The following is a 20,336-nucleotide window of genomic DNA, read 5'->3' on the forward strand; positions in this document are numbered from 1 at the left end:
CCAATTCTAAAGCATTGTTTTCTGCATTATATGTTCTGAAAAAAAGTTGTCATATCGGCTCATATCGGTAAAATATACGCCGATACTGATATATCGGTCGGGCACTAAATAGTACCTCCTAAAACATTCACACAAAAGTGCTAAAATATAAAATTCTAATAAATATTACCTTACAACTGCTTTTCTTAAATACATTACCATAATGTGAAACCAAATTATTGGCATAGCAGATCTTGTACACTGTGTAATATATGGTATACATTTATGGTTTGTGCTCCTAAGATCATCTAATGTGATTAATGTTTTATAAAGACACTATCTGTACTACTGATCTTTTGTAGTGTCTAGTAGTGTGTCTGTTTGGATCTGCCATGTAACATTAAGAGTAAAGATTTTGGTGACACATTTCAGTCAAGAAATTTGGTCCGAGTAACGTGGCCGTTTTCTGATTGGCTTGAGTAGACTATGGTTGGAGTCCACCTATTTGTAGATTTGTGTGCACGTCTTGATGCTAGATTTGTTTCAAATTCGACAAATGCATGTAGCGATCCGCAAATGCACGGGAAGCGATCCACAAATAAATGTGCGCGATTCAAAAATGAATGCTGGACAGAGTTGTGTTTGTGAGTTAAAAAATATATTTGTAAATAATATTTTTATTTGCAAATCTCATTTTATTTATTTGAGAATTCACTTTATTTTTGTGAAACTCCTTACATTTATTTGTGGATCTCATTCAATTTATTTTTGAACTAACTTTCTAATTGTAAATCTCTTTCCATTTGAATGTTAATATGCAACAATTCTATCTCCATATTTTTAACCTTTGCTGGTTGAAGCGCATACACACATGCACAAGTTCACAGAGAGTGAAGTAAAAACTGATGCACTAAGTTAAAATGTTTTTCATGTTTCTTTTTATCTGTTAAAATGACGGACAGAATTTGTAATTATTCGTCGATGTTTCAAATATCGGTCAAATAATTGATTGTTAAGTGATTGTTTTTGCCCCACACTAAATAATGACGTGAAGACGCCACTGCAGAGGAGAGAGTAGCTTTGTCTCGTTTCGAAGGCTGCTTCCTCCGGAGGTCGCATTTGTCGGCCGCATACGTCATCGAGGCTGTCTCGTTTCAGAAAAGCGAGTAGGACACTTCGAATGCGACCTTCTTTCACGGGAATTCGGAATTTGCTCGAAATATGATGTTCAAACGCAAGTAATGTTAATTCCCAAGTTGAAGTACCTAAGTAGACGGGTGCAGAGTATATAATATGTATAATTATAGTAATATATAATTAAAATAAAGTATTATAGACTAAAAGTACACCTGTAAAATCTAATCTCTCTACATCTTTATAACGCTCCTAAAATTTACATAATACATTTCCTTCCAAAGGGACTTAGTTCCCTTCTCACTCAAAGCGCTCCACTTGTTAAAGTGTGCCGTGCTGTCATAGCAACCATGTCACGTTCTGCTTCGTTCATCCTACGTCTCGTTTAAACGATACTTGTAGGAGGACACTCGGTATAATGCAGCCTTCAAAGGACGCGTCCTACCTAGCACACAGCCTTTGAAACGAGACGCCTGTGTAACAGTCTACTTGCGAGTTTCGACAGTAAGTCAATCTTTGCGGATACCATACAAATGAATGGCGAGAGCCGTAAGCTGATACCTACCTGTCGCAAAATTGTCCGTGTCGTAGTAAACTCGTTCATTCTAAATGTATTGTTTAGTGTTTAAACATGTTGAAGATTAGCGGACAGGCGGACAGTTCGTTAAGTGATGAGCTGTTTCCTCACAAAAGCAGTTTATTCAGCACACTCAAACATCTTCATAGACATACATAAAAAAAATAATAATAAAAAGGCCTCTTATCTCGCCAATGTACCACCATAGAATGTATATGGGGCCCATTGTACATAGGGGCCACGGTTATGCTCTTTTATGCTAAGCTTGTAGGCTACCCTTGCTAGTAGGGCTCTGTACAAGTTTCCGTTAATGATTATTAATGCTTTAATAATCAAGCGTATCAACTTTACCAGCACTTTGTAGAACTCTGCAGCTGATTGGTCCGTTTTAGAGGCGTGGGCTATTTGCGTCAAACGGAATCTGCTCCCGTGAAACACAAAATACCCTTACTGTAATGCAACCAGTGATCTGCAGTGACTTTAAGCGAGTGTCAAATTTGTGACTGGGATGATCTGAAGTGAGCAATGAATTTCTTGATTTTAAAGTGACTCCTTTTATGGCAAGCATGAATCCCACTCATCTGTTCCGTATCTGCAGATCTGCTCCTCGCATATTAGAAACCAGTCGATTCAGAACTTTCTCCACCTGTCAAGTGAGTGCAAGTTTCATTGAGTTGTCTGTTTCTCATCTACACTCCTTTATTTTGTTCCTTTTCTTTTCAAGTATAAGATGGCATCCATTAAACATATCAACACGAAAAGGATAGAAGGTCTGGACAAGAATGTATGGTAAGAATGCAGAATATTTGGTAACACTTTCTCACAGACATGTTTAACAAGTTTTAAATATACTCAGTAGTGTTGTTTGTGCTATTTAGGGTGGCCTTCACATCAGTGGCAGCAGACTCTTCCATTGTTAATCTTGGTCAGGGTTACCCAGACATTCCTCCTCCATTCTATGTGAAAGAAGGTCTCGCTCAGGCAGCAATGGTTGACAGGCTGAACCAGTACACGCGTGGTTTTGTACGTAATGTTTACATTTAGTGGAATATTTTTTGATTTGGCTTTATACTTGACCAGCAATGTGCTTACATCATCTTGTACAAGGTATTAAGAAAGTGCTTAAAATTTTTGTTTTCAGGGCCACCCGACGCTGGTTAAAGCCCTGTCAAAAGTATATGGAAAAGTGTATGACCGTCAACTTGACCCGTTCAAAGAGATCCTGGTAACAGTGGGTGGATATGGGTCTTTATTCAGCACAATGCAGGCTCTGGTTGAGGAGGGAGATGAGGTGGAGGCATATTTAAAAAAACATAGCATTTGTATGACTTAACTTATTGACATATTGCTCTCTTGATTCACTTGACGCTCTGCCCCATTCTCTCCCTTTCTCCATCTAGGTTATTATTATAGAACCTTTTTTTGACTGCTATGTTCCCATGGTGAAAATGGCTGGGGCCAAACCTGTTTTAATACCCTTGCGATTGGTAGGTTTACACTTTTCCATGATGAACATTTTTGGCACAGATATCCGAATTTCTAGGAAGCATAATGTTTGATTGACCTGTTTTGTAGAAGTCAACTTCAACAACCACTATAAGCAGTGCGGATTGGGTTCTGGACCAGGAAGAACTTGCCAGTAAATTCAACTCCAAGACCAAGGCCATTATCATCAACACTCCTAATAACCCTATTGGAAAAGTGAGATCACACTTTATACATCACGTTTAGTTCTGAAATGGCTTTTTAAAATCCTAAAGCTATATTTCCATTTCATAGATATTCAGTAGGAGTGAGTTGCAAGCCATTGCAGATCTCTGCATCAAACATGACACCCTATGCTTCAGTGATGAGGTATATGAATGGCTCATATATAAAGGCAATGAGCACGTAAAGATAGGTATGTGATATTTCTCCAGCAGTGCATCTTATCTTTTTGTGTCGAGGAATTTCGTGTGCTACTGCGATGGCATGATTCTGTGGTATTCTCTCCGAACAGCAACCCTCCCAGGAATGTGGGACAGAACCATCACTATCGGCAGTGCAGGGAAAACATTCAGCGTGACTGGATGGAAGGTATTCAGCCAATTCTTTAGGCATTATTTATTTGTAACATGACCTTAAAGGAATAGTTCTCCCAAAAATGGGAATTCTGTCATTTTTTACTCACCCCCATGTCTTTGCAAACCTGTATTTTGTCTGTTGAACACAAAAGGAGAAATTTTGAAGAATCTTTACACAGCTCTTTTTCAAATTACAGCTGACCACACTGCAAAAAAATATTTTCAAGACAAGTATTTTTGTCTTGTTTTCCAGTAAAAATATCTAAACATTCTTAAAACGTGATTTATTTACTTGACGAGCAAACTGGCTTAAGATTTTAAGTCTTGTTTTGAGAGAAATCTAATCAAATTTAGTGAGATTTGTGCTTAAAACAAGAAACAAACTATTTGCCAATGGAGTAAGAAAAATAAACTTAATTAAAAGAGAAAACAAGTTTATGTTGCTTACCCCATTGGCAGATTTGTTTTCTTGTTTTGAGTCTAAAGTTCACAAAATTTTGTCAGATTTATCTTAAAACAAGACTTAATATCTTATCCCATTTTGCTTGACAAGTAAATAAATCACGTTTTAAGAATGTTTAGATAATTTTACAGGAAAACAAGACAAAAAATACTTGTCTTGAAAATCATTTTTTGCAGTGCAAGGCTGCCAAGCTCCAAAAAGGACCACAAAACCCACCATAAAAGTAGTCCATATGACTTGTGTACTATATTTCGAGCCTTCTGAATACATATGATAGCTTTGTGTGAGGAAGAGACCAAAATGAAGTTATTCACTGATATATTCCCCTCCGCTAAAGATGTAAACTCTCATTCAGATTAAAAAATGGTGTATCAATGCATTGTGCCAGCTTTAACATCATTGACACTAAAACCCCATTGGTTCTCGCATTTGTCATAACCGTAACACAATGTGGCAGTTTAAAAATATATGAATGTAGAATGAGATTTGAGAGCTTCAGTGGAGGGGAAGATTTTCGGTGAATAACAACCAAAATTTCAATTTGTTCTTCACGCATATTATCGTATGGCTTCAGAAGACTCTGAATATAGCGCATGAGTCGTATAGTTGTGTATTTTTGTCCGTGATAACTTAGAATTGTCATTAAATGATAAAGAGCTGTGTAAACATTCTTCAAAATCCCCTTTTATGTTCCATGGTTAAAATAACTGCATTTAGAACAACATGAGAATTAATATTTTTAATACATTTTCATGGAACTATTCCTGTAAGAAGAGATGATTTTACATCTGCAAGTCAGTGATACTCAAGTATTATTTTCACATAATCTTAACACAAAACCTTTTTGTTTTTCAGTTGGGTTGGTCGATCGGGCCTGAACACTTGATCAAACACCTCCAGACTGTTATGCAGAACACCCTTTATACGTGTCCGACCCCATTACAGGCAAGTGCTGCCTCCCATGGTATGACTATATTCTTTATGTCCTGTCCAGTTGGTTTGACATTATTTGGGTGTATTGCACAATAGGAGGCTGTTGGTCAGGGTCTTCTACGGGACTGTGAGCTAATGGGTCAGCCTGAGTGCTACTTTTCCTCTCTAGCAATAGAGCTGGAGGGGAAAAGAGACCGTATGGCAGCCATGTTGAGACAGACTGGCATGACTCCAGTGGTTCCTGAGGGAGGATATTTCATGATAGTGGATGTCACAGCGCTCAGTAAGTGGCTTCTCTGTTATTGCCTGTTTAATATTATGACTGTTCCCATTAAAGGGATAGTTTACCCAAAAATTAAAATTCAGTCATAAATTACTCACCCTAATGTTGTTCCAAACCCATATGACTTACTTTCTTTAATGGATCACAAAAGGAGATCTTAGATAGAATGTTCAGAACTGACAGCTTCAGTCACCATTCACTTTCATTGTATGAAAAAAAAAAAAGAATCATGGGTTTGGAACAAAATAGGGCGAGTAAATGATTGTAGAAATGTTTTTTTGGGTGAACTAACGCTTTAAGTTAATAATAAAATGATTAAAAGAAGCAAATGTAATATCAGTTTAGCTATGTTCTGTCAGTGAAAACAGGAAAGAGGTTTTCCTTTTATGGTTTGTCTGTTTTGAACACTGTGACACTGATGAGGTCACTAGTAGAGACAATCAGAAAGGATGAATAGGCTCGTTTGAGATGCCAAACGCCTTGCGTGGAAAGTAGATGAAAATAGGCGGCTGCAGTCCGGGAAGGAGAGAAATAAGTGCTGCCATGTCAGACAGTTCTCACTTCTTGTAATGGATCATCCACTTACAAGATCAAAGGCAGATATTGTGTAATTTGCGTACATGTGCTTTGCTGCTGATAAAGTGAATGTCATTTAAATTCTGTTGCTTTTTAAATGAAAATGAAAATGATGAACAAGTCACGCAATGACCTGTTATTTGATCCGCTTTTTCTTTTTCATCCATTTTTATTGAATAAAGACACATATTTTAGAGATTTTAGAAGAGTGAGAGCCAGAGTGTTGGGAATATTCACACATAATTTATGCACATAAAAACTTAAAATCAAAAATTTTAGAAGAGAACAAAACCCCACAGTTGTTTAAGCCAATGATCATTAAGCTGTGTCATCGGCAAGTTGTTTCCCAGTTTGAGCAGCTGAGAGGAAGCAACTGCGCCGCCTGGCTATAAAAATTGTGGCCGCCTCTCTCTTGCAAGAGTATTTTAAACATACGTTGCCATTACATCACCGCAAGTCAGACAAATGTCTAACCAGCATGCACCTGCCGGTGATCACCCCTGATCGGTTCTGTGCAGATCTTGCTTGTCTCAAACGAGCCTAATAATTACATACTGGATCTAACAGATATTTTTTACTTTTATTGGTCAGTTAAAGCTGGAGTGACTGATGGAAAGGGAAACATGCCTAGCTTGGCATTAAAGTTACTGATTACTTGACTCATGACTTCTTGAATTAATGCTGTTCTGAGATTAGTTTTGTAAAGCTTGTAATGCAGGATAACATTCAAATGATACATTTCTGTCTTGCCTGTTAAATATAGATCAGGACCTGCCACATATGGGAGATGATGAATCATATGACTACAAGTTTGTCAAATGGATGATAAAAGAGAAGGTAGTGTCATGGCATATGGACTCTTTTCACACTTCCGGGTTTTTAAATTTCGACAGTGGTGAATGGTAGTGAATGGCAGACCTCGGCAAATATAATTTTTGCATCATCGCAGTCTGTGAAAAGGGTCCATTCTGTTTGATGTTTGAAATATTTTAGTTTTCAAGAATGCATAAAAAAGACTTCGTATACTGGAATTACACTTAAATTTACAGAATTACCTTCAAAATGAAAATGTATTTTCTTAGAAACTGGCTGCCATTCCTGTAACAGCATTTGTGGGGGAAGATTCAGTGAAGCAGTTTGAGAAATATATTCGTTTGTGCTTTATCAAGGTAAGGAAAGTGTTCACTGCAGGCTTATACAGGAAATACATTAAAAAATAATTTGACTACTGAAATATTTTAGCCGTCTTTCCTCTTTGAATCTGTCTAAATGTTGAGATACACAAACATTTTTGTTAAGGGGAAACAAAACCCAATAGCTGTTAAATGTTTTACTATTTCTGTTGTTATATAATGGATTTTTTTGTCTCTACAGCAAGACAGCACTTTGGATGCAGCAGAGGCCATTCTAAAGAACTGGAATAAAGGCTGATGATTGCTGCAAAGCTGCTAATGTTGTGATTCTGTAATTCAGGCTCACTGAGTTAGAAGTGTACATGTTCTCTCAGCTTTGGTACTGCATAAAACTATTACATATTTTGTATTGTTACTTCCTCTTACAATCACCTCAATTTTGGGAGCAGTGATTTTAGATGTTGTATTTACAGTTTGATGAATTGTGCATTATGAAAATATTGGTAACGTTATACTGGCAATAAGGTTGTATTTGTAAACATTAGTAAATGTATGAGGTATCATAAACTAACAATGAACAATATATTTTTACAGCATTTAATCTTGGTAAATTTGTATAAATAATGCAATTATTCATTGTTTATTCATAGTGCAGTCACTAATGTTAATGGATACAACTTTTAATTAAAAAAAATGTACAGTGCTGTGAAAAAGTATTTTGATTTCTTCTGTTTTTGTGTTTTTTTTTTTTATACTAAATTGTTTTAGAACTTCAAATGAGATATAACATAAAACAAAGGCAACCTGAGTAAACACAAAATACAGTTTTCAAATATATATATATATAAACAAATTTTTATCAAAGCAAAAAAGTTATCCAACACCTATATCACCCATGTAAAAAATGTACTGCCCCCTTAAACTCAATAGCTGGTTGTGCCACCTTTAGCAGCAGCAACAACTGCAAGCAAATGCTTCCAATAACTGGAGATCAGTCTTTCACAATGCTGTGGTGGAATTTTGGCCCACTCTTCTTTGCAGAACTGCTTTAGTTCAGCCACATCGGAGGGTTTTTGAGCATAAACTGCCCATTTAAGTTCCTGCCACAGCTTCTCAATTGGGTTCAAGTCAGGACTTTGACTAGGCCACTCCAAAACTTTAATTTGGCTTCTTTTGAGCCATTCAGAGGTGGACTTACTCCTATGCTTTGATCATTGTCTTGCTGCATAATCCAGTTTCGCTTAAGCTTCAACTCACGGACTTATGACAGGATGTTCTCCTTTAGGATTTTCTGGTAGAGAGCAGAATTCGTGTTTTCCTCAATTATTGCAAGTCACCCTAGCCCTGAAGCAGCAAAGCATCCCCATACCATCATATTACCGCCACCATGCTTGACCATAGGTATGATGTTCTTTTTGTGGAATTCTGTGTTTGATTTACGCCAGATGTATCGAGACCCTTCTTCCAAACGGTTCCACTTTCGACTCATCAGTCCACAAAGCATTCTCCCAAAATGTTTGAGGATCATCAAGGTGTGTTTTGGCAAAATTCAGACAAGCCTTAATATTGTTCTGGCTTAGCAGTGGTATTCGCCTTGCCACTGTTCCATGGATGCCATTTTTGGCCAGTGACTTTCTAATAGTGGAGTCATGAACATTGACATTTATTGATGCAAGAGAGGGCTACAGTTCCTTGGATGTTGTCCTTGGCTTTTTTGTGACTTACTGGATGAGTCGTCGCTGTGTTCTAGAAGGAATTTTGGAAGGTCGGCCACTTCTGGGAAGGTTCACTACTGTGCCAAGTAGTACAATAACTGTGACCCTACTAGCATACAGATACAGTATACCAGGCAAAAATAATTTAGCCCGTGTGTTTGTTTTTCAGTGATTCACAATTGTTACAGTAATATAAAGATATTTAACTCAAATCGGAGCTGTACTGCAGAAGTTAAACCATATCCTTCTGACATGTTGAACCACGGTACTGAAGTAGATGTGAGTCCAGCCTTTGGGGTCCCATTCCCCCACTTTCCAACAATGCCCAGTCACTCCATACAGTCAACAGAATAGGCAAAAGTCCAAAAAAGTAAACATCACTGAAACATAAGCATGATTTCTCTTGACTAAAGTTAACAAAACGACAGGCAAAAGCACCAGAGTTGTGTGCACGTTTTCTGAAGTTGAAATTGTTTTTAACAATATCATTGATCAACCTCATGGTGGCATCATTCAACCTGAAAAAAATTCTGTAAAAAATGTGTAACGTTACGTTCTAATCATGCATGATTATTATTAGACATTTGATTTAAATTTGGCCTCTTCTTTTTTCATTTGAATTTTGCATTTTTTCAGCTGGCAGCAAATGTTTAGTGAGAAGTTAAAGATCTGAAACGTTTGCTAACATGTATGCATAGAAATGATCGAACACACAATCTTGGGCTCAGACAATAGACTTGTGCATTTTCTAGAGCAGTTGATTTATCTCATAATCAGTTTAGGTGTATATAAAGTTGTCACAATAAGGTGCAAATGCAAAATTGTACTGGGATACTTTTACAATAGAGACAGAGATGTAAAATGAATAATAAGGTAAATGAGACATAAAACCATTATCTAAAATAGTGGCATGAGTGTATTCAAGGTGTCCAAAGCTTGTCTTCCTTTATGTGATTGAGAACCAGCAAAAGGGGCATTCAATTAAGGAGCCAAAATATAGTGTTCTAATGCACAATTAGGCTGCTGAAACCTTATATAAATCTACACAAATGGTAAACAATACATCAGTACTGCTCACTAATTTAAACTTTATCAGTGCCACCCCTAATTCACTCTATATTTCTGCTCACTTCCTGTCTGCAGTTAATAGATGGGATTCTCTAAAGCGCCAAAACTGAAGGGCAGAGCCGGTCCTCTCCAACCTTTTTCCCCAGCTTCCCTTTCCTCTTCCTGTCTGTAAATCTATCCCATGTCCCAAATTTCCCCAGGAGACCATGTAGCCTACTATTTCCATGACAGTTTCCCAAGAGACTGTCTGGTCACTGACAGTCAGAGAGTAAGATCAGATTATCATTATTGTTATTTGGCAGCAACTAATGTTTTACCCTGGACCACAAACAGGCTTCCACATACATTTATACCCGCAAAGAGCAGTCATAGGTTCATGGTATTGTTTCACATATACACCATTTTGCACAAAAAGGGAGATTGCCTTTAAGAACCACCCCCCAGTAGAAGTATTTGAGGTGTTTATGATACTGTGCAGTGGTGGCTGTTTAAACACACTGCCCTGAAGGAATAGTTCATCCAAAACCAAAAATTATCTCATGTACTCACCTCATGCCATCCCAGACGTGAATGACTTTCTTTCCTTTGCAGAACACATTTTTCTTATAAGAATTTCTCAGCTCTGTATGTCTATACAATCCAAGTAAATGGTGACCAAAACTTTGAAGCTCTAAAAAGGACATAAAGGGTAATCCATAATACTCCAGTGGTTAAAGCCATGTCTTCTGAAGCGATCCAATTGGTTTTGGGCGAGAACAGACCACAATGTAACTCCTTTTTCACTATAAACCTGGACATCAGCGGTGTTCTTGGCAATCATGATTTCAAGCTTGATTACACTGGCTAGCACCATCTAGTGCTCAACGCACGCGTCAAGCGCTATAATCGAGCTTGAAATCATGATCGGGCCTTGCAATGGCAAGATGTTCAGTGAAAAGGAGTAATATTTTGGTCTGTTCTCACCCAAAATCGATTGGTTCACTTCAGAAAACATGGATTAAACCTCTTGAGTCGTATGGATTAACTTTATGCTGCCTTTATGTCCTTTTTAGAGCTTCAAAGTTTTGATCACCATTCACTAGCATTGTATGGACCTACAGAGCTGAGATATTCTTCTAAAAATCTTCATTTGTGTTCTGCAGAAGCAAGCAAGCCAAACACTTCTGGGATGACATGAGGTGAATAAATGAGAGAATTTTCATTTTTGGGTGAACTAATATCATGAGCACAGATAGGAGGGAAGGAGAATTATTACAGTTCATAGTAAGTGATGAGGCAAAAGTAGGTTGGGAAATCCTTGTTACTCATTTGGTATTATCATGTACACACCCAGGACCTGTTAGACCTGCCGATCATGCAGCACATTAGCTTTATGCCTCTTTCCCTCAGCAGTCGGATTACTCAAACACTAAAACTCCCTTCTGCCTTTATCCACTGCAAATTGAAAAATGAGGTTATTAGTAAATCCTCTAGACCGGTTTTCATTTGACAGTGATACTAAAACATATTGTAAAACTGAGTACTAAAACTAGACCATCAAGTTGGACCAGACAGGTACTCTCCACATGTCAATAATCTTTCACCTATAGAAAAATCTCACATTTGTCCCATTCTAACTCCATAGTAAGAAGTACTAACATAATCGGTTTGTTTCTCATAACAGACATCCTGCAAGCAATACAAAGCAGTCCGATGAAAGTAGGGGGTGTGTGGACTTCAGTTTGCTTGGTGAATAAACATTCATCTGTGAAGTGCTTACCAAGAGGAACAGACAGAAACCAGGTCTAGGTTGGTGTACAGAATGTATTTGAGGAAGGTTTCATGATACTAAGTGGAAATGTTGGCAGGAGTCCATCAAAAGCTACCTCTGATGGATAAATGACTGCTTCATGGCAGGAGTCCACAGAGAGAACAGTGAGATCACTGTAGGAATAAATGTGTCAAACAAGCTAGAAATAGTGACTGTGATCACAGTTCTCAAGCTGCACATCCCCCAAGTATGAAACACAATTTCTAGCAAAGGTGGTATTTAATATTGACATATACAACCACAGTATGGCTAAATTGTGAGAAATCATTGAAAATTACACAGATCAGAAACAGTCCGACTATGAATGTCCTTTAAAAAATGTAAACTAATAAAACATACAGCCAGCATTGGCATAACCACATGCCAAAAATATAATTTTTTTGTTTTGTTTTCATGAATATACATTTTTACATTCCATTTGAAAAGTTCAGAATTGCTCTCAACTTTGAGCTGCCCTCTCCAAAATGTTAATCTTACAATTCATATATATGTGTACAACCATTGTCATAGCATACAGCAGATCCAAAAGGCTAATATTCTAAAAATACAGTATAAAACTATAACTTACATTTATTTAAATGATTAGAGTACAAGGTTGCTTTTATAGAAAGGAAGAGAAACTGAAAATTCTCAAAAGACCAGTTTATTGCAGCTTTCTCTCATTTTCCTTTATAAAGTTCAAGTTCATCCATCTGTGCTCTTGGCCATGGTCTTTTAAATCAAATTTAATACACAAAGGGTAGAAGAACATTTGGCAGGATGCTTTGGTAGGTTTTCTGTAACTGATAGTTACTGTTTGGAAGCCCTGTAAAGAATTTAAGGCCTTGAAGGGAAAATAAGACAAAAATAAATAATTTTAGAGGGTTTGAGAGGGTCCTTGAGCCTCTGTTTAAAATGCTGCTCTTAAGAGTAAAGAATTTGTAATATGATGTCTCGGTTGGGTTTAATTCTTTAGGTCACCTGTGTCTGCCCTCCAAATCTGGTGGCAATGGCACATTTTTGTATTAAAAAAAGAAGAAATGACAATCGAAATTGTTCTTCCCTGCAAAAGTGTGGAAAATGGAGAGGGAAGCTGAACTTCATTGATCCTGTCAAATCCTCAGAAGTTTGTAATGCTTACTATTCAGTGTCCTAGTGCTCTGATGACAAAAAGATGCCCCACTGGGCTACCAAGACTTGAAAATGTAATTCTCATTTCTTAAAGCAAGTTAGTGCCAATCTATTAAATGGCACAGGTAAGAGCACAGAAGAGGGAAAGCACTTTATTCTGTAATGTGTCTTAAAGAGAGGGAGTTGTTCCCTTAGTTTTTCAGCTGGTTCACAGTGTTGAGCATGTGTGAACAGGGTTTATGCTGATCTGGGTTAACACCAGTCAGCGATGTAGTCAAAGTCTGCAAACATCTCCTGCTCGTTGACAGTTAGAAACCTTGGCTCACGAGGTGGAGTCAGTATTGGTGCCTCTGAGGTGAACTCGTCATCAAAATTACTAACGTCCTCACGGTCTTTGATGGTTGGCACGAACGGTGGCCGGATCTTCTTTGCCAGCAGTGCAGCCCAATCCATATTCTGAGAGAGGATAAAGAAGTGTGTGGTAAAGATTTTATTGGTGATGTGTAGGAATGTAAACAGTAAATACTAAAGGAAAAAAACAAAAAACAATTATTGATGCCAGTCCCTCTTGTATCGTATCACAGAGTACTCGGTGCAGCTGCTTTCCAGCACTCACATGTGTATATCAGTAATATGATTGCAAATCAAATTCAATGCAATGCATTTCAACATCAGAATACCCACCTTGCCGAGTTATTAAAAGAATAGTTCACCCAAAAATTAAAATTCTCTCATCATTTACACACCCATATGCCATGCCAGATGTGTATGACTTTCTTCTGCTGAACTCAAATGAAGATTTTTAGAAGAATATCTCAGCTCTTTTGGTCCATACAGTGGCAAGTGAATGGTGACCAGACCTTTGTAGCTCCATAACACAGAAGTAATCCATAAGACACCAGTGGTTAAATCAATGTCTTCAGAAGAGATTTGATAGGTGTGGGTGAGGATCAGATCAATATTTAATTCCTTCTCCCTGCTCAGTCCATCTTCACTTCACTTTCACATTCTTCTTGTGTTTTTGGTGATTCACATTCTTCATGCATATCACCCCATACTGGGCAGGGAGAAGAATTTCTATCAAAAAAGGACTTAAATACCTATCATATCACTTCTGAAGACATTAATTTAACCACTGAAGTCTTATAATTACTTTAATACTGACTGATTTTTGGAGTGTTAAACTTTTGGCACCCATTCACTTACATTGTATGGACATACAGAGCGGAGATATTCTTCTAAAAATCTTTGTGTTCTGCAGAAGAAAGAGTCATAAACATCTGGGATGACATGAGGGTGAGTAAATGATGTGATAATTTTCATTCTTGGGTGAACTATTCCTTTAATTTTAACAGTCGGTTTTAAGTAAAATTAAACGAGGACCAAAAAAATAAAAATACAAAAACCATTCTAATGTGTCAAATATCAGATCTGTGTATTAGGTTTTGCAATGTAAATGCAGCCTAATAAACTTGTTGCTGTCTGTAACGTCATTAATATTAATGTTGTTAATATTATTGTTCTATTTCTTGTAATTTATCATTTTGCTCTTTATCGAATTAAAGCAATGTTTACTTAATTAAAAACTTTTGAAAATTTGAAGGCAACATGCCATTGTCACTTAACTGAAAAATACTTGTTTTCATTTAATTTATTTATATTAACTTTGTAAGTAATTTATAATCGATAGCATAATAGTAATGTATATTAGTATCAAAATTATTATCCAAAAACGTACATTTTACTGATATCTGTATTAACTTTTGAAATGTTGGTACTGCGACAAACCCAGTAAGGTATAAAAAAAAAAATAAAAAAAGACTTACTCTGAAAAACGGATGCCTCTTCACTTCCTCTGCATCTCTTTCCCCTGCACCAAGACGTCGCTCTGGATTTCTCCTTAACAACTGCAAAGGAAAGAGAATGCTATAAGCTCTAAAAATCGTAAGCTGGTAAATTAATTTGAGAATTTAAAATTACCATTACAAAAGAGAACTGCCTTCCCTAATAAAGATGGGTTCTTATTTTCCGGATATCAATCTGAGAACAATAAAATGAGGCTTCCAAACATACCCTTCTCATTATGGAAATGGCTTCTGTGGAGAGGAACCTTGGATAGCGAACTTCATCGTTAACGATACTGTCAAAAACCTCCTCTTCATCATCACCAGGGAACGGGGACTGTGAACACAAAGAGAAATGTCCTATCTCCACTGATCTAACACCAATTGAATGATTTACATTTGAAGAACTTTCAGCATGAACACTACAAAATCACAATTACAACTTTAATAATAATCCATTTAGAATTTGTATTATTCACCAATCATTATATTAATTACATTTAATTAAAATAATAATTTTAGTCAATAAGGGATAATGTACAGTCAGCCTGTCATTATGGTAAATGGTCTGCACTTATATAGCACCTTTTGTAACCTTAGCGGTTCTACAAAGCGCTTTACACTGTGTCTCATTCACCCATTCACACAAATGACAGCAGAGATGCCATGCAAGGCGCTAGCCTGCCATTGGGAGCAACTTGGGGTTCAGTGTCTTGCCCAAGGACACTTCGGCATGTGGAGTCATGTGGGCCGGGAATCGAACCACTAACCCTGCGATTAGTGGACAACACGCTCTACCACCTGAGCCACAACTTGTATCAACTTGACGGGGCTGATTTTGTGATAATGACCAACTGACTGTACATAATCCTACATATATTACACAACTAATTACCAACTTAATAAATAAAATGGCCATGAAGTGTCGATTTGAGTTGAAATGATCTGAGTGAGTAGAAAGAGACCATGCACTGCAACAAGAGACATAGAACTACCATAGTGTAGGGACAATGGTCAATTATATAGTTTATTGGTGGCTGCAGAACGCTACACAAAACTGTAATCCTTATTAAAAACAGTGTAATAAAATTTCCCGTTCGGGATCAAATAAATGTCCATCCATCCATTTATCATACCTCTCCAACCAGCATCTCAAAGATGAGAACTCCCAGACCCCACCAGTCCACCGCTCGCGTGTATGAGGTCTCGGTTAAAACTTCAGGTGCTAAGAACTCAGGAGTGCCACAGAACGTATTAGTGCGATCTCTAAAGCCCATACCTAAATGAGGAATGATGGAACGTGTTACACTCATAGCATTTGGGAAACAACAAAAAAATTCAAGAAATTAACACCAGTGAGACCATATACATACATAAACTGCCGTTCAAAATTTTGGAGTCACTTGACTGAAATGTTTCTCATGATCTTAAAAACCTTTTGATTTGAAGGCATATGCTTAAATGTTTGAAATTATTTTTGTAGACAAAAATATAATTGTGCCAACATATTTTTGAAATGGATGGCTTGGACCGAATAATAAAGAAAAGCAGCTAATAAGTGTCCAGTACTGATGGGAACTCCTTCAATACTGTTTAAAAAGCATCCCAGGGTGATACCTCAAGAAGTTGGTTGAGAAAATGTCAAGAGTACATGTCTGCAAAATCTATGCAAAGGGTGGCTACTTTGAAGATGCTAAAATATAACACAGTTTTTATTTTATTTTTATTGATTTTTTTTAGTCACAACACAATTCCTATAGTTCTTCCATAGTTTTGATGACTTTACTATTATCCTTAAATGTGAAAAATAATAATAATAAAGAACGAGTAAGTGACCCTAAACTTTTGACCGGTAGTGTACACACACACACACACAAACACACACACAGTATAAATACAACGAGTTTCCCACCTTCTTTGCAGAGACCAAAATCAGCAATCTTAACATATCCCTCATTATCAAGCAAAAGATTGTCTAGCTTCAAATCCCTGCAGAAGAATGATCATGACAGTCACATGGCTGGTTTATAAAACTTCCATATAGTCTCCTGTTTCTGCTTACAGCTCTGACACTCACCTGTATACAATTTTATGGTCATGCAGAAACTGTAGCCCAGAGACAACACAAGCAGCATAGAAACTACGAGGGAACAGAAATGAAACATTTCAGAATGAAATCCACATGTTTTTAGCCATGTATTTTATTTAGTAGCAACAGTCACCTAAATTCAGTCACTCACACTGCACGCGGTTCATTGAACACATCTGCATGAATGTGCATCATCAGGTCTCCTCCTGCCGCATACTCCATGACGAAACACACATGCTCCTTGGTCTGGAAACAAGCGAAGAGATTCACCAGGAACGGGTGCCTAACGCTGTTCACAGTCTCAAAGATCCTCTTCTCACACATGAGGCTGTAGATACATTTTAGTGGTTAATATATAAATGTTATATATGGTGTATAAAGGTTATATAAGAAGGAGGATCCTTTTATTTTATTTAGGGTTTTATTAGATAGATATGGCAGGAAATTATTTGAAAAATCTCTGACACCTTTTTACTCTTAATAACAAAAGTAAAACAATAGCAGAATATTACAGTCCCCACTGTATATGATTACAGATGCTTTTATAATTGCCTTTAAAGGGGTAGTTCAAAAAAGAAAACTGTCAGCATTTACTCACCCTCATATTGTTCCAAACCCTTTTGAATTTCTTCAAAAGAACACAAATAGAGAAGTTAGGCAGAATGTTCAGCCTCTGTCACCATTTGCTTTCATTTTATGAAAGAAAAAAAAAATAAAAATGATGCAATGAAAGTAAATGGTGACTGAGGCTGAACATTCTGCCTAACATCCCCATTCTTCATGGAAGAAACAAAGTCATAAAGGTTTGGACAACAGAACGGGGAGAATTTATTTGGTGCACTATCCCTTTAGGATGAAACTGTTCATTTATTTGAATAAAAAAAAGCACATTTATAGTCTTTACCTGTCAACTTCATCCCTGGCGACGATGTCACCTTTCTTCAAAGCTTTAATGGCAAACATTTCTCCAGTTGTCTTGTACTCAGCAAGTAAAACCTGTTTGAAGAGATTTAAACAATAAAATGTTTTTTATTTTTTGTTTTGTTCCTGGGTAGTAAGTGTTATTTCCTAATTGCTTATGCCTCAAAAGTATAGAAAATGGCTATTATTCCCCACAAACTTTGCTTTTGTGACCAGGACAGTGATATTTTGAAACGTACCTATTTCCAATGAGAAAACGGGCAAATTTGTGTCTTTTCGTTCACATAAAGTCAGAAAAAAAACATATGAATCCAAATTAACATGTATTTATACTAAAGTATTCAAAGCCGTGCTGGTCCATAATGGTAACAAGTACCCATCTCTTCCTCCTGGCTCACTCGGTGCACCTCAAAGAGGATTACAACAGCATCAAGACCTTGCTGGATGCCTTGAAGTATGATGAGTATGGCTGGGAGATCATAGGAGACTTAAAAATGGTGGCATTTCTGATGGGTCTCCAAGGCGGTTTTACCAAGCTTCCCTGCTATATTTGCCTTTGGGACAGCAGGGACACCAAGGTGCACTACCACAGGCGGGACTGGCCACAGCAGACTGAGTTCTCTGTGGGGAGGAACAACGTCAAGTGGGAGCCACTGGTGGACCCCCGGAAGGTGCTGATACCACCACTGCACATCAAATTGGGCCTTATGAAACAATCTGTCAGAGATGTAGATGAGACGGCAGCCTTCAAGTACCTTCAATACTTCTTCCCTAAGCTGTCTGAGGCAAAGGTCAAAGCCGGTGTCTTCGTCGGACCACAGATAAAGAAGGATATTTGATACATATGTTGTTTTTTTCTGACTTTGTGAACGAAAAGACACAAATTTACCCATTTTCTCATTGGAAATAGGTACATTTCAAAATATCACGGTCCTGGTCACAAAAGTAAAGTTTGTGGGGAATAATAGCCATTTTCATACTTTTGAGGCATAAGCAATTAGGAAATAACACTTACTACACAGGAACAAAAATTGTGTTACATAGTGTAATCAAAGAGCGATTGAAACAATGCAACTGCTGCTCCTGCAGACATCAGTAATTTTACTCATCTGCCAGCCACTGTGGGGGCGACCTGCAAGAAATCTCTGAATGAGAAGCAATGATGTATGTTTGACGAAACGCATTTGATTATATCATAAAGAACAGAAAAGCCATCCATGTGCATGTCTGGTTCGCAGTTTGTTTTGATATTCAGTGGCTCTATGCAGCTCACACAGAGTTCTTTTCATGTAACATGCACGCAAGGAGTTCCCATACTCTTCATTTCAGCAGTTAAGAATTTTGTCTTCAAAGGGAACACTATAAACAAACGATTAACTTTATTTTCACATTGCGTAATGCCAAATATTGGTGGCTGCATATGTTACTACAAAAAGTTAATGTAACACAATGATATTGGGGTAATAGCTGAATAGCAAAAAATAAATAAAAAATAAAGTGATGAGATCCAAGACCACTTTCAAGGCCAGGGAATGCAGATTATTTTATAAGTCTTTTGCATGTTTCTTTAATTTCATAGATGTATTATATCTAAATGTGAACTGTAATTTTGCATATTTGAATTGGATTAATAAAATGGTTAGTAGGCCAAAAAGCTAATTTTCTACAGTAAGTACAGATCATCCGCAATACTATCCACTACCAAATTGGTAATTTAATTTATGGCGCATTTGCAGCACTTACTGCAACAATACCCATATTTTTGGGCAATGTCTTTATTGCTCTAGCGTGAAAGCACAAAATTTACCTTTCCGAAGTGGCCACGCCCCAGAACAGCAACACATTTGAAGTCTGTCAAGCTGAATTGAACTTCCTCTTCTTCCCTAAAGGCATGAGACACATTGTAAGCATTTGACTATCACTAATGTATGCATGTTTATGTGTGGCCATCGCATAATGGGGAACAAAGTACCTTATTTCAGCTTGCTGTTGCACTGTAGTCAGTTCCAGGTCAGGCTGCTCAGACTCATTTTCTGCCAGACTGTTAAAATCTGGTTTAGCTACTGTGTTGTTCAGGAAGTCAAAAGTCGCTAGGGCATCCTGAAAGTGAGAGGCACTTAAAGTCATTCCAAACCACTACAGAGAACTCCCCTTATAAATCACACTTAAATGAAAACGGTCATCATTTACTCACCCAGAATGACTTCTATGGAACACAAAAAGAGATGTTAAACAGTCAATATTTATTCGATTTCATTGTACAGAAAAAATATGCAATGAAAGTGAATGGTGACCGAAGCTAACATTCTGCCTAACATTTCCTTTTGTCTTTCATGGAAGAAAAAAAAGAGGGTGGGTAAATGATGACAGAATTTTCCATTTTGAGTGAACTACCCCCTATCCACTTCTCCTTTACCTGCACCTCTTTTCCATCTGTGATCTTATCCGATGATGCGGTTTCATCTATCTCCACAGAAAGAGTGTGTCGTTTTGAGGGAGGGGTGGCTCCTTTGTCAAAGTCTAATTTGGTCACAGTAGGGTCACTGAGGGAGAAAATTTACAGCATTTGGTAACACTTTGCAATAAGGTTCCTTCTGTTAACATTAACTAACAATGAACAATATTTGTTAAGCATTTA

The 20,336-nt window shown here is 37.3% G+C and overlaps 2 protein-coding genes across 5 annotated transcripts in view; one reads left to right on the forward strand and one right to left on the reverse strand.

Moving 5' to 3' along the window:
• Positions 1–1,152: 1,152 nt before the first annotated feature.
• On the forward strand, positions 1,153–7,870 carry LOC127449633 (kynurenine--oxoglutarate transaminase 3). 4 transcript variants are annotated; one of them, XM_051713162.1, is made up of 14 exons: positions 1,154–1,617; positions 2,289–2,343; positions 2,415–2,479; positions 2,569–2,713; positions 2,832–2,981; positions 3,091–3,177; positions 3,266–3,391; positions 3,470–3,590; positions 3,690–3,766; positions 5,072–5,161; positions 5,246–5,432; positions 6,772–6,845; positions 7,091–7,177; positions 7,383–7,870. In XM_051713162.1, exons 3-14 carry the CDS (start codon positions 2,421–2,423, stop codon positions 7,437–7,439), a joined length of 1,260 nt encoding a protein of 419 aa, XP_051569122.1. In that variant the 5' UTR covers positions 1,154–1,617; positions 2,289–2,343; positions 2,415–2,420; the 3' UTR covers positions 7,440–7,870. The 4 variants fall into 4 exon arrangements, with proteins under 4 accessions (XP_051569123.1, XP_051569122.1, XP_051569121.1 ...); XM_051713161.1 differs by lacking the exon at positions 1,154–1,617 and adding an exon at positions 2,114–2,208; XM_051713163.1 differs by lacking the exon at positions 2,289–2,343 and having other exon boundaries at positions 1,153–1,617.
• A 4,064-nt stretch (positions 7,871–11,934) lies between these two features.
• Positions 11,935–20,336, reverse strand: part of LOC127449629 (serine/threonine-protein kinase N2-like) — an 87,829-nt gene continuing 79,427 nt past the window's right edge. The window contains exons 12-22 of the mRNA XM_051713151.1: positions 20,115–20,241; positions 19,671–19,798; positions 19,506–19,581; positions 17,682–17,773; positions 16,929–17,105; positions 16,766–16,828; positions 16,601–16,677; positions 15,825–15,967; positions 14,918–15,025; positions 14,671–14,751; positions 11,935–13,300 (exon numbers count right to left, since the gene is read on the reverse strand). Of these exons, the coding sequence (XP_051569111.1) occupies positions 13,097–13,300; positions 14,671–14,751; positions 14,918–15,025; positions 15,825–15,967; positions 16,601–16,677; positions 16,766–16,828; positions 16,929–17,105; positions 17,682–17,773; positions 19,506–19,581; positions 19,671–19,798; positions 20,115–20,241 (1,276 nt within the window). The 3' untranslated portion in view covers positions 11,935–13,096. The remainder of the gene's footprint in view (positions 13,301–14,670; positions 14,752–14,917; positions 15,026–15,824; positions 15,968–16,600; positions 16,678–16,765; positions 16,829–16,928; positions 17,106–17,681; positions 17,774–19,505; positions 19,582–19,670; positions 19,799–20,114; positions 20,242–20,336) is intronic.

The sequence above is a fragment of the Myxocyprinus asiaticus genome, chromosome 12 (genome assembly GCF_019703515.2).
Source record: "Myxocyprinus asiaticus isolate MX2 ecotype Aquarium Trade chromosome 12, UBuf_Myxa_2, whole genome shotgun sequence".
In the NCBI taxonomy this organism is placed as follows: Eukaryota; Metazoa; Chordata; class Actinopteri; order Cypriniformes; family Catostomidae; genus Myxocyprinus; species Myxocyprinus asiaticus.